This window comes from Acinonyx jubatus, chromosome E1 (genome assembly GCF_027475565.1).
Source record: "Acinonyx jubatus isolate Ajub_Pintada_27869175 chromosome E1, VMU_Ajub_asm_v1.0, whole genome shotgun sequence".
In the NCBI taxonomy this organism is placed as follows: Eukaryota; Metazoa; Chordata; class Mammalia; order Carnivora; family Felidae; genus Acinonyx; species Acinonyx jubatus.
This window is the reverse complement of record NC_069397.1, coordinates 10,726,633-10,740,448: the sequence shown is the minus strand read 5'-3', so window position 1 is coordinate 10,740,448 and position 13,816 is coordinate 10,726,633. Positions and strand designations below refer to the sequence as shown.

General features: G+C 62.2%; 2 protein-coding genes across 2 annotated transcripts in view; one reads left to right on the top strand and one right to left on the bottom strand.

Moving 5' to 3' along the window:
• The window catches only part of SLC5A10 (solute carrier family 5 member 10), a 63,856-nt gene that overhangs the window by 19,611 nt on the left and 30,429 nt on the right, over window positions 1–13,816 (top strand). The window lies entirely within an intron of this gene.
• FAM83G (family with sequence similarity 83 member G) overlaps window positions 1–13,816 on the bottom strand; it is a 30,402-nt gene that overhangs the window by 6,741 nt on the left and 9,845 nt on the right. The window contains exons 3-5 of the mRNA XM_015079591.3: window positions 9,482–9,649; window positions 2,119–2,243; window positions 113–1,370 (exon numbers count right to left, since the gene is read on the bottom strand). Coding sequence (XP_014935077.2) covers window positions 113–1,370; window positions 2,119–2,243; window positions 9,482–9,649 — 1,551 coding nt within the window. The remainder of the gene's footprint in view (window positions 1–112; window positions 1,371–2,118; window positions 2,244–9,481; window positions 9,650–13,816) is intronic.

Sequence of the window (13,816 nt, the reverse complement as noted above, 5' to 3'; positions counted from 1 at the left end):
GTGCAAAGCTGTCCGATCTGGGGATGCGGCACCCCAGCAGGTGACCACACTGGGTGCTTGGGGCTGGGGGAGGGGCTCCCAGGACCCCTCATGTGTGGGGACCCCGACCCACCTGGGTCTCCTTGTCCGTGGAGTGCGGAGCCTGCATCCTCCTTGGAGTACCCGCCTCTTCTCTCTCCCGACCTGGGGCCCACGGCGAGCCACCCAGGGGTCCACCAAAGGTCCCGCGGGTCATGTGGGGGGCACTCAGCTGTCGTCGGGGGGGCTGGGCTGGCCCGTTGGCTACCTGCTCCGAGTGGCGCCTCTGCAGAGGGGCTGAGCGCCCCCTCACCTCAAAGTACTCGTCCGACACAGAAGAGGAGGCCGCCGAGGGCCGCCGGGGGCCAGGGCCAAGGCCAGAGCTGCCTGAGAGGCTGTCCTGGTCACTGAGGGTCACATAGTCATCATCATCTTCCTCCTCTTCCCCATCTAGCCCATTGGGGATCACCGCTCCGTGGCCGTCGGGGTCATCCTGGGTCACAGACACCTGCCGCTGGAGTGAGGCATGGCCTGGGCCCGGTGTCCTGGGTGGCTCATGGTCTGTCCCATTCTGGGGCGTCTCCTCCCCTGGGGCCTCCAGGGCCCAGTCCACACCGTCGCCGCCGTGCTGGGCAAGCAGCTCTGCCACAGGGACTGTCCGGGGCTTGGGCACGGGAGGCTGTGGCTCAGGGTCCCCCTGGGGAAGGCCGTTCTTAGCGCTCTCAGCTGGGACCCTGTCCTCGGGGGCACCGGGCCCGGGGGTGGGGCCACAGTCCTGGCTTTGCCTCCACAGCTGGGTGCCAGCTTGGGAAGTGTCTCGGATCTTGATGCGGTTCATCTGGCTGGGCTGGGGGTTCCAGATGTTGGGGTCAATGATATTGATGTAGCCCAGGATGTCACTGCCGGGCTCCGGGTCCGGCTCCACCCACGTGGGCAGGTACTCGAACATGTTGGCCCGCTCCAGGTTGAGCAGCCCAGGGTGGATAGGCGGGGGCGCCTCGGCGAGGTCTCCCGGCCGCTCGGCCAGCGCCGCGCCCCGCAGCCCCGGGGGCTTCTTCCCCTCCTGCTTCTCAGAGGAGGTCTTGGCGATCTCGTCGGCACTCTTGGCCTTGACCAGCGCATACTTGGGGTTGACGAGCTTCTTGGCTACCGTGCCCGAGGGCACCAGTGGTACCACGGAGGGCAGCACGATGGGCTCCGGCTCCGGCTCCTTCTCCATGGGGATGCCCTTGAGGCTGACACCGTGGGACATGAGGTACAGCTCCTGGAACTGCCGGTCAAACATCTCCACCACCTGGCCAGACAGCACGGAGATCACGTTGCGGTCTGTCCTCGCGGCCGACCACGTGAAGCTGCAACACAGGGGGAGGGGGCAGCCCGGTCAGGCACGTGGGGGCCTGCCCCCCTCCCTCCAGCCTGGCCACCCCCCCCCCCCCCACCGTGCACCCACAGGCCGGTGCTCATCAGACTGTGGCCACGGGGCCCTGGATGGAACCAAGAAGTGAGCAGGGGCAGGGAACGGCACAAGCCTCGGGGTCAGACCTGAGTCTGGGACAAGTCGCTTACACCGAGGCCGCTCCCACCTGTGTAAAACAGCACAGCGTGGGGCTCCTCTTGGGGGTTAGGGCCCCCCGGAAGGCCGCTCACAGAATGCCCGGAACATCCCTGCTGTCATCCCGTGCACATGGCAGGTGCTATCACCCGTGACTTTGCTGCCAAGCCCAGCGTGGCTGTGGGCAGCCCCCGCCCTGTGCCCCCTGCTCGGTGGGGCTTGCAGAGCTGGGCCACAGCCATCCTCATCCTGGCCCATCCTCGAAGGCGGCTCTAGGAGTGACCGCCCTGTGCGCCTGGCCCACACCCATCTCTAGGCTGGTGACACCTTAGGCTGGAACAACAGTCTTAAAGACAAAAGCCCTCCCCAGCCCGTTTCCGGAGACAGGCGGGCGGCGTGAGGGCGTGCCCCAGCCCCGCTCACACCTCAGCAGTTTTGGGACCAGTGAACCGGAATAACCAGGGTGTCATAAGGCAGGATTAAGGGCAGAAACCATCTGGGAACCGGAGCCACCTCTGTCCCCAGCCCCCAGAAAGCTGGAGAGTCACCTGTAGGAGCCGCAGATGGCCCGGTCTCCATCCACGAACATGAACTTCTGGGCCAGGGCACCCTTGAACTTGGTGGCCGACCGTGTGAAGAACTCTGTTCCCCCGCTGCTCCGCACCCTGAGATTCTGTGTTGGGGGGACAGGAGGCAGAATTACATGTGATCAGAGCACTGACCGCACTGGCGGGGTGTGCGGGGGAGAGGGGCTCAGATGGGGAAGGATGGAGCAGTGAGGCCTGGAGAAAGGGGGTGCTGCACGTGGGGACCACAGGGTCTAGACCAAGGTGGCGAGTGCAGCGATATGAAGGTAGAAAGTGGGGGGGGGGGGGGTGACAGTGACAAAGGGCATGGGGCAGGGTGGTCTGGGTGTGACCCGAAGGCTGTCCACAGGGCAGCCCTGGGCAGGAGAAGACCTGCGTGGCCAGGCCAGCTTGGGAAAAGCCGGTGCAGGTGGCGGAAGGCTACTGCAGGGTCTTGAGCAGGAGGGGCGTGCAGACACAATTTAGAAAAGTCCCCTGGCGGCTGTGCAGCTGGGGATGGGGGGGCCTGCTCTCGGGGGACCTGGGGATTGCACTCGGGCGAGTCTGTGGCCTTCCCAGGGTGAGTGAGCGGCCCTGTGGCTCCAAGCAAGCTAGAAGGGCCCCGAGAGACCACGGGAAGGGAAGTGAAGACCCAGAGGGAGCAGACCCGGGGCCACCACTGCCTCCCGTCAGAGCGAGGTCGCTCCTGCCTTTCTCTGGACTCTCTGACCACCTGAGCCCTCCCTGGTGCGCAGTCTGTGGGGCCCTGTGGCACTCTCTTTCCACCAGGAGAGTTGGGGCACAGCAGGCCCCAGGAAGGGAAAAGCGAGTGCGGCTAAGGCCCAGGAGTGGAGGGGACAGTTGAGGGGACCCCAAAGTAGAGCCTCAGGATGGGAAGGACACTTGTGCTCATCTGGTGCAGGTAATTCCCCAGAGTGTGTTAGAAACCCAGGCTCCCGGGTGCCCCCAGAGATGTGCCTCCGGAGGACTGGGGTCAGGCTAGGAATTTCATTGTTTTATCTATTTATTTTGAGAGACAGAGAGAGAGAGAGCACAAGTGGGGACGGGGCAGAGAGAGACAGGGAGAGAGAGAATCCCAAGCGGGCTCTGTACCACCAGTGCAGAGCTCGACGCGGGGCTCAAACTCATGAACCTCGAGATCACGCCCTGAGCCGAAGTCGGATGCTTTACCGACTGAGCCACCCAGGCACCCCGGGAATTTCATTTTTAACACAAGCCCCAGTGAATCTGACACCTGTCCGGGGCAGGAACCCCCTTGACAGCATCCTGACCAGTCTGCCTACGGGTCGCTGTGACAGGAGTCACTCCCTCCAGGGGGCATCATATCTCTGTGGCTTCCCCGTCACCCTTGCCCACTCACTGGCCCCCGCTTACTAACTGCCCACTCGTACACTCATTCCTCAACCCTGACAAGCCCCCAGCCACACACACAGAAAGGACTGTGACCAGGACGCCCCGCTGGAGGTGAGGGAGGAGGCAGATGAGTTAGAGCCCCCAGTGTGGGGGGCCAGCGGAAAGCCTGCCATCGAAAGAGGGTGAGAGGATGAGTGGGGCAGGCAGGAAGAGGGTGCAGCATTCCAGACGTGGGAACACAAAGGCCTGGTAACAAAAGCAGCCTAAGACCCGAGAGGACATCGAGGGAGGAGGGTGGGTGATGGAGCCTGTAGAACAGGCTCAGCCAGATGCCCATGCAAGACCCCACACCTGCTTAAGGGCCTGGCTCAGCCCTGTGGGCAGTAGGGAGCCATGGAAGGATTCAGAGCAGGAGTGACCGGGTTGGAGCTGCCCCTCAAGAACAGTTCTGGCACCCAACGGTGGGGCAGCGGGGGAGGGCGCATGAAGCAGTGAATGAGAAGCAGGAAGTGGAGGACAGGGAGGGACGGCTTGAGTCAGGGCAGGGGCAGTGGAGAGAAGGGAGCGGGAGCCTGCCCTCCGCTCGGGCCCCTGGCCCAAGGGCGCTCCTGTGTCTGTTCCCTCTGTGATAGGTCTCAGACCCCTCTCTGCTGGGCAGCCCGAGGGCAGTACCCAGAGCTTATGGGGAGGGCATGGATGTCCACCTGGCTGTGGGCTGAATAATCGCTGGGTGTTGGGCCCAGCCCAGTAGGCAGATAAGCCTTTACTCCCAGGGCCGGCTCCCCTGCCCCCCAGGCTGCCTGTCTGTACACAGCCAGCTCAGCAGGAAGCTGGCCATGACCCAGGACAATTAGTGCTCGTGACTTTGTACCCAACATGGAGCATGCTCAGGGACCAGAAGTTGTAACAAAGATCCTGGAGGCGCTTCGAGGCCTTTTACAGTCACCTGTGCCCGACCACAGCCTGGTTCTGTGGCTTCTGTGGGCTCCCGGCCCAGAGCTCTGCATGCTGGGGCCACAGGCCTCTCCTCAGCCCGGAAGAACAGCCTCAATTCCCCCCTCACCAGTGTCTGCCCCTGCCCACCTCAAAGCGTGGCCCCGTGAAGGGCCCAGGAGGTCACCACCTACATCTCAGAGTGACTCAACTCCGGGAGAGAGGCAGCCTTGGCTGTGCCAGATTTGCTGTGGGACTCTAAGTGGGTCTCTGGCCCTCTCTGGGCCTTAGTTTCCCTGTCTGCATGCTGCATGGATGGCCTCGACTCTAAGGCCCATCCAATCCTGGAGCTGTTTGTTCCCGGGTGGGTCCCGCCCCATGGGGCCTGGCCCAGATGAGGTAACGTCTCAGGAGTCAGGGCTCGGGTGAGCGCAGGGAGAGGATCCCACAAAGCTGCATTGTCTCCGAGCCCCGGGGCACCCCAGCAGAGCACAGAGCAGGCAGGGTGGAGGGCACCCAGGCTCGCTCAAGAGGAGTGGCCGGGGCAAGCCCGTGGACCCTCTGGAACCTCAACTTGCTCGTGTGTCAAAGGGGCAGTGATGGGTCCCCGAGCGGACATCGGGGGGACGGCTGGGCAGTGTTTCACCCGCTCCAAGAGCAGCTCTTGCCCCAGCCACGTATGGGGCACGGTGTGGGGGACACTAGGCTGGGGCAAACCTGTAGTGCCCTGCCTGTATCCCCCACGGGGCCTCTTAAGCTCACAAAGATGCCACTTGACCCTGTACTGAGCTGGCCATGGCCCACACGTGGGACAGTGGTAGGCAAAGGGGACCAGCCCAGTGCCACCCCCCCCCCCCCCGGAACTCTGGTCAAACATGGCTCCAGTCCTGGCACCAAACGGATGCCAGCTGGGCCTCCCTACACCTCAGTTTTCTCACCTGTGAAATGGGCCTACCTGCTCTTATGCTTCAGGGCTGCTGCGAAGACTGAAGGAAGCCACGGTGCACGTGGCTGAGGGCCAGCAAGGTGCCCGGCACTCAGTGGGGGCTCCATAATTTGAGGTGCCAAAGTAGGATGTGACACCACATGCAGTGTGCCCGGGATACGATCCGTTCTGCTCAAGGGGCAAGAGGGGACTGACAGAGAGGACCAGAAAATACCTAGAGTGTCATAGGTCAGGCCCAGAGAGGCCAGGACTGTCGGCCGCGTGTGACAGTCAGGTGGGCTCAGGGAGGGGGAGTGACCGACCCATGGTCTCCCAGTAGGTGGAGTCCAGCCCCCAGCTGGACCATAGTGGCTCTCTGCAGGGACCTGCTAACATCTCCTGGGCCCGAGGAGAAGTGGGGAGGCCCAGAGACACCTCCTGACCAGGTCTGGCCGGTGACAGTGAGATCGGGCCAACCGTGCAGACTGCAGGGGACAGAGCCCCATGCCCCCATGCTGGGATGAACAGCAAGAAACTGGGATGAACAGCACCCTCAGGGGTAGGGGATGGGGCAGGGCTGAGCCAGCCCAGCTCCAGGACCCTGATGTCTGAGGGGCCCCTGGCTCTTCCCCTACGGTGGGTTGCTCACTGCTGGTATTCCGGGCTAGGCGATTCCCTGTTGTGGGGACTGTCCTGTGCACGCTTAACAGTGTCCCTGGCTGCTACCCGCCAGGTTCCAATAGTACCCTCCCAGTCACAACCGTTAAAAAAGTCTCCAAACATTGCCAAATATCCCAAGCCAGGCAAACCCCGCTTGGTTGAGAAGCATTGCCCCACACCCCGAGTCCGTTACAGACCCAGGCCAGGATCAGAGACGGCAGGACGGGAGGGGAGGGGCACCAGAAGGGGGCCAAGGCTGGCCTGGCCAGCGTGGAACCCAAGCCACAGGCTGAATCCTGTATCCTCACCAAGTGCCTTCCCACGGCCACGGTGGCTGGAGTTTTCTTGTTCATCAGAAATAGGTCCGGCCTTAGCCCAAGTAGCTGCTGGTTTTTCCAGTTTGGCCGCACAGAGCCGACTAGCTTTTCAGATCAGTCAGGCATCTCACAGCTCTGGTCCTGTCTCAGCTGTGAGGCTGGAGGCCCAGCCTGGCTCCCCCTGCCTCTGGGGCATCCCTCAGCCCTCGGTCTCACCCCAAATGTGACTGGGTCACCTGGCGTGGCTCATTCCCACACTCCCTGCTTGAGAGTCAGGGGCCAGCTGAGCCAGCAGGCTGGGGTACTTGGGGATGGCCGGGACCCTCACACCCGGGAAGGTGCTGGTGCATGTCTTTGCACTTGACCTCAAAAGCAAGAGAGGGGTTGGCCCACGCAATACACCGGCTGTTTGCAGAATGTGTTGTGTGAGCTCGAGGCTCAGGAGGCAGGAGGCAGGAGGCTGGGGTGCAGGGAGGTGGGCTGCCTGGAGGTGAGGGCGTGAGGGCAGTCCCCAGCCAGAACACAGCTTGAAGGGGAAGGGAAAGGGAAAACGAGGCCCAGAAAGATTCAGTATCTCTGCCCAAGGTTACAGTGCAGGTGGCAGAGATGGGCGCAGGCCTGGCTCCTGGCGTTGCCCAGACTGGTGCCCGACACCCCCACAGTCACAAGGATGACCCCACCAGGGTCAGACCTGTATCCTGGGCCTGTAGGAGCTGAGGGCAGGTCGCTGCAGAGCTGGGCAGGGGTGGCGGGCAGCCGAGGGCGGGCCCAGGGATTACCGGCAAAGGAAGTGCTCCTGAGACAGGTCCGGGCCCAGCTGGCCCGCGGGCAGGGAGGTAGGCCGAGCAGGCAGGCCCTCGACAAGGTGACACTTGGCCAGGGCTGGGCGCACAGGAGCCTCTGGCCACCTGCCCAGGCTGTGGAGCGGGCGGGCTCAACGGCAAGAATGAGGAGGTCAGGGTCACACGTTCTTTCCCAGGAAGGTACCTGACCCTCCGTGGCGCCCAGCTCCTGGGCGCATCACTCTGCAGAGCCTGCTAACATTCCCCAGAGCAGGGAGGTGGTGAGCAGGGCAGAATGTGCCAAGGACCCCTGGGGTGAGCTGCCCCTCCCATGCTTCGGGCTATGGCCTCATTTCAAGCTCAAGTGTTGGGGGGTTGGCCTCACACACACCCTCCCCCGCCTGGGGCCTGGGGTTTATAATTTCTTGTTATTGCCAACAGCCGCGTAACTCCCCTTAGCGCACAGAGCGCTTTTACAGCCATTGTCTCCTCTCATTTCATCCTCAAACAACCCTATGAGACATCATTACAGCCACGAGGCACCGGAGGCTCAGACAGGTGGAGCCACGTGTCCGAGGCCCATGCTGGCTTGGCACAGTGAGCCGTGCAGCCTTCTGGGTCACGTTCTCAGCCCAGTCCTGCCTCCCCCCCCCACCTCCTGGGAGCTCCGAACGCTCCGAGCAGACTTGCATCTGAGCCTCTGCTGCTGAGGAAAGGCACTAGACAGGGGGCTGGGCCTCGGAGCGGCCAATCCTGGGTTCAGATCCCGCCTGGCATGGACAAGCTTCTTCATCCTGCCCCAGGAGCATGCAGGCGCTGAGCAATGGGATGGGCGTCAGGTGCGCACTGGGCACGCGGCAAGGGTGCAGTGGGGATGGGCCCGGAGGTTCTCTGATCTGCTGCCCACAGGGCAGAGGCTTCTGCGGTCACCTTTCAAAAGACGCCTCTTACACGCTCTGGACCTCTCCAGCATGAGCTGTCTGCCCCGGGAGTCGACGCTCGGTGCTAATTACACGGCGGGCAGCGCGGTGGTGGGTGAGCGCGGGGCTTGGGGTCAGCCCGCCGGAGAGACCACATAAAAATGGCCCCACAGCCACAGACTCTCCGCCTGGAGAACTCACAGCCACTTGGAAGGCCTCAGCGGGGATGGGTGGGCACAACTGACAGATACTGACAAATTCCAGCCACAGGAGCCCAGCCCCTCACTGACCAGCCCCGCGTCGTCCCTTCTCCAGGGACTTTGCGCAGATCACAGGCCTGAAGCCCAGGGGATTCTGACCCGTCAGAAGCTGGGGCTCAGCCAGGGAGCTCCGGTGCTGGCCCCCACACCCCATATGTTTAACTTAACGGACAGCAAGTTAAACACCTGCACAGGTGCCTCCATTTCCCCATCCGTAAAACGGGAACAACTGCCCTATCCCATCGGGTCATCGTGCAGAGTAAATAAAATAACCATGTGAAGTGTCTAGGATGGGGCCGACCCAAGTGACATACTATGAAAGTGTCAGCTGTTGTCATGCGTACTGATCTGTACTCTCTGGGGAACGTGCTGCCCACAGTAGGTGCCAAATGACAGCTGGGTGGAAGGAGGGCTCCTCCTGCCCGCAAGCGAGGGATCAAGTGCAGGGTATCTGAGCGGAAGAGCCCAGCCCCCTGGCCCATCTGCCTCTCTTTGGGACCAGTGAAATCCTAGAGCCCAGAGACAGGAAGCGATGTGCTCAAGGACACACAGCAAAGCAGTGTGAAGAACCCAGGTTCACCCCGATCCCTCCACCTCTGCTCCATGGTGACCTTCTCTAGAAAACCCTTTCTACTCTGCTCTCCCTCCTCAAGTTTATTTCAGCTCTGCAGCCATCAAGGAAGCCTTGCCTGACCTCAACCCGAGGAAGCTGCCTCTGTCAGAGCCAGATCCACCGGTGGGTGGGTGTCGCACAGAGAAAGATTCTGGCTTAAGCCCCCAAAAATAACTTCCTGGGAGTCAGAGCTCTCCAGATAGGATGTAAGAAGCTGCTGGAGGCCAGGTGGTGAGCGCCCTGTCACTGGAAGTGTGCAAGCAAAGACAGGTAACCAGCGTGGCATGGGCTGCTTTGAAATAACATGTGATGTGGCACCTTGCGTGGGTTCCAGTGTCTGATCAACCCTTGATCAACATTTATCTTATCTCTGACTGTTGGAAGTAGCGTCCTGTCCCTCTGGGCATTCGGCCAGAGGTCAGGCGACCACTTGGCAGGAGGCTCTCGGATCACTGAACTCTCTGTGCCAGGCACAGGACTCCATCCCTAGAAGGCAGGTGCTCCAAGTGTTTGTTGACCAACTGAATGACCGCTTGGTCATTCATGACCAGCCAAGCTCACCTTGAGGTGCCCCAGGTGCATGCGGGCCCGCTCACACATGTGCAGGAAGTACTTGACATTGCTCTCGTCCACGATGATGTACACGGCCACCTTCCTCTTGAAGCCGGCCTCCAGCAGGTCCTTGAAGATGTCCACGTCAGTGAACATGTCCATGACCACGGCGATCACCTGCGAGCAGGAAGAGACCAGGGCTGTTGGGCAGCGCGGCGGTGGGGACAGGTGCCTCGGCAGGACACTCAGCCCTCCCACACCCACCACCCTGTCTGGGCGCCCCGCTCGCCCTGCCCCCCACGGCCTCGGGGCTGGGACTGGACTGTCTGGAGCAGCGGCAAATAGAGGAGAAGCACATTCAACGTGCCCGCTGTTTCCGTAACACAAGACTGCAGAGAACAAAGCCTGTGTATCCTGGCCGGTGAGGCAGGTGCAGGGAAGACAGAACACCTTGGAGTCGGGGTCTGCAGCCTGAGGTTTGGAGCGTGTCAGGGCCAGTCCCCAGAGCAGCCTTCCTTGTGGGTGTCAGGGCTCAGCACGGGGGCGCCCTGTTTTGGTCCCTTCCTGGGCTGCATTCCCGAGCCAGAACAGCAGCCCACACCATCGCCCTCCGCCTGCCACCCTGGGACGCCGAGATGAACCCGATGTATCAACAGCCAGGAAGGCAGCATCCGGCACAGCTGTTCTTGAGGTCACCCGTGCAGCTCGGGGCTGCTGTGGACTTTGGCAGGCTTTCTGCTGCCACCTCTCCTACCTGGCTGGACAGAGTCCAAACCAGCACGTGTGACATCTGTCCTCACAATGGCTGACCTCAAGCCTCCTGGACCGGGCTCAGGGCGAGACCCCAAGACGTCAGAGTGCATCTACCCCAAGCCCTAGCCCGACGTGGGCAGTGACATGCTCCAGGCCGGACAGGCAGGGGCACTGGCCGGAGTCAAAGCACAAAGAAGGAAGAAGCAACAGGGAAAGGACAGGGTGGTTGGGATGAGCTCCCCTGCGTGGTCAGCAGACGCTCGGGCCTGGTGGGGCTCGGTGACCATCTTTGGCCTTCTCTCTCGTCCCCCGTCCGTCCCTGTCCCAGCAGGCACTAAGGGGGAGCCCATGAGAATCAGGGCCTGATGCTGACAACCAACACAGACATGTAGCCCCTCCAATCCTTCAAGGCTGGCACCACTGCCCTGTCCAGGGTCTGAGAACCTTCTGGAATAGCCTTACACAGAGAGGCCAGGGACTCAGCCATACAATGAACTGGGAACAGTTAGGCTAGAACCTACCCAGGCCCGCTAGGGAGCCAAGTACACCCCCACCCCCACCCCCACCATGAGAGTGGCCTGCCCGGCTCCCCTCACTGGGATCCGCAGGCACAGGGTGAAGGAGAGGCAGCCTGGGACCTGCTGGGGAGGAGTCTGCACACTCCGGTGAGCTCACCCAGCTGGTCCCTGCAGGCCCATTTGGGCTCCTCCCTGCCCTGCCCTGCCCCGGACTCGATCTGTGTGACCCTGAGCAAGACGCCTAGCTTCTCTGGGCCCAGCTTTCTCTTTGGCACAACGGGTGCAGTGGAGCTGTGGGACCAGCCAGGGCGCCACGGTGGCTGAGGCCCAGGATTCACTCCGTTCTCTGGGGGACAGCCGCTCGCTGGCTCTGAGTCTCTGAGGGGCTGTTTCGGGTCGGGCAGAGGGAGTTTGTACGGACTACGCAGGGGCTATAGGGTAAGCAGGGAGGAGCCAGTCGAGGCAGACGTTGGTTCCAGTTGAGAAGGCGCTTTCTGACCCGAAGTTAGGCAAAGGGTATTGATAGAGAGTGAGTTCCCCGTCCCAGGCGATGTTTAAGGAAAGGCCAGAGATTGCTTGGCGAGGAGGTGGAAGAGAGGGCAGATGAGACACGAGGGCAGCCGGGTGGGCTCCCAACAGCCTTGGATTTCACCGGTGGAGCATGATGAGACCCTGAGGTGGCTGGGGTGGTGGCAGGGACTTCCTCGCCTGGGATCCCACAGCCCTAGAGCCAGCCCTGGGATCCCCTTGGATAAAGCCGCCCCTGGAAAGGGCGGAGCCAACCCAGTTCTCCTCCGAGGCAGCCATCACCCCTCGTTTCCTTGTCTCCCCCACCAGATCGGTCAGGCCCGGTTCCAGGCCCTGCCTGCTGGGGCAGATGGGGACCTGCCCTGGGCCTGGGCTGGGGGACATGCCCCAGCAGGACCCACTCCACGTGTGTCCTTCCCCAGTCGCCCTCTAGCAGGTAGGGCACTTGATCCAGGGATCATCTGCTGTTGGGCTGGACCTGTTGGGGCCAGCCCCCCATGGTGCATCCCTTCCACAGGGTCCCCGGGCTGAGCGCCAGCTCTCCCCAAACACTGGGTTCAGTGCCAGGGGGCGGTCAAAGGAGGGCTTGTGACAGGTGCCAGCTGACGCCGGGAGCAGGGAGGGGTGCTTGGTGCCCCCTAGGCACTGGGATGATGCTGGGGGAGGGGGCTTGGTGCTCCCCACGGAGGCCCCCACAGCTTGTCCAGTCAGAACCAGAGGCTTCCTGGAGGCCCTTGACTTCTGCATGCTGATCCCCATTCTGTGCATGGAAGAGCAGAGGCCAGAGACTCGAGACCAGAACCCGGGTCTCTCGCCCCACCCAGCATGCCTTCTGCTTAAGAAAGTGAGAGCGGTCCCCGGCCCTCGCGCCGTGGGATGGTATAATGAGCCCCAATAACGGCTACCTCGTTCAATTCTCAAACATGCTGTGAGGCAGTGGTTGTTACTCCCGTTTTACAGATGAGGAAACCGAGGCACGGAGGGATTCACTCCCTTGCCTGATTATCTGTTTGGGTGGCTCAGCCTGCCCATAACACGGTGACCTCATCAAGGGCAGAGCTCCCCGTTCAGATCCCTCGTGGAGGGAGCCTGGCTTAAGGCGGGCCTCAGGGAGCTTCTGTCAACAGAGAATGTGACCAAGTGGCTTGGGCCGCAGCAATGAGGGAAGCCAGGGACAAGCCACAGCTCCTCCCGGGCCCCGGGTTTCCGTATCTGCCACATGGGGGTGTCGGCCTGGCTCACTGCTGTGGTCTATCCAGCCCACAGTGTGGCTTGAGCGCAAAGCTGCTGGCCCCACCCAGAGGGCAACACCAGCCACCTCCTGCAGTCCCAGCTGAGACACGTTCTGCAGAGGTCCTGGGCAAGGCCAGGGCCAAAGCTGGGGAGAAGATGGAGGGGGAGGCTGGAAGCTGGAGGTGACCCTGTGCCCTGCCCAGGTGCCCTGCCTGGCTTGTCTGGGCCAGCTGGAGCATCTCACCACTGCCCTGCCTCCCTCTGCACCAGCGGCATGGGACTCCCCGCCTCCCTGGGTCGACACCCAGCCTGCAACTCCTGGCACCCCCAGAGCTGTTTCTCAGATTCCCTGTGGCCACAGGAACCACTCTTGGAGCAGAAGTGTGCTCACGGGACCGGTGGGTAGAGTAGGTCTGTGGAAGCGCCGGGAGACGGAGGGCAGGAGTGAGACGGCTAGGGGGTTCTGCACGCAACTGGAAAACCCGGAAAACTGCGGACCGTGGGCCCAGGCTCCGCAGCAGCATCTCTTCCCAGGGGCCCCTGACCCAGCTGACCCCTCCCTAAAACCCCGGGCCTGGAGCCACACACACTATTCTCCTTGCTGGGCCACCTTCCTTTTCTCTTCCACACGGACGACTCCTATCCATGGTCAAACCCCAACTTAAATACCGCTCCCAGCTCCTCTCTGCCATTTGAACGCGAATCGCTTGTGCACTTCTGGAAGTGCCACAGCAACCTGCTGAGTGGCAACCCATCTTCTGAAGGCCTGGACTCTGAGACCCAAGTCAGCGGTTCCCAGAGCTCCCTGTAACACCTGCCCCGCCCTCCTCGGCCACGGAGATGCGTGGAGAAGGCTCAGAGAGAGCCAGCCGTGGTCTGTCCCTTCAAAGTGCTCAGAGCAGACAGAGGAGACAGAAGCAGCCCGCCCACCCTGGAGCCCAGACGCAGTCACAGCAAGGGTGCACAAGGACCCCAAGTCCCTCGCTGGGTCTTGGGAAATATAGGGGGGTCTGTCAATTTAAGGCAGAGGGTGGCGGCATGGGGCATGGGAAGACGCATGGCCTTGGGCAAGAACCTTAGTGTCCTGGTGGGGGTGTGTGTGTGTGTGTGTGTGTGTGTGTGTGTGTGTGTGAATTAATGCGGGAACGGGGCAAGCTCAGAGCCTCCGCTGTCACTTTCCTGCCTCCTTGGCACACAAACCTGAGTCCTGACCCACCAGACCCACAGCGCACTCCGGGGTGGACAGGCCAGGCATCACCACTCGCCATCCCTCCCTCCCTCCGAGCCAGCTGGAAGGCTGGTGCATGGCGGC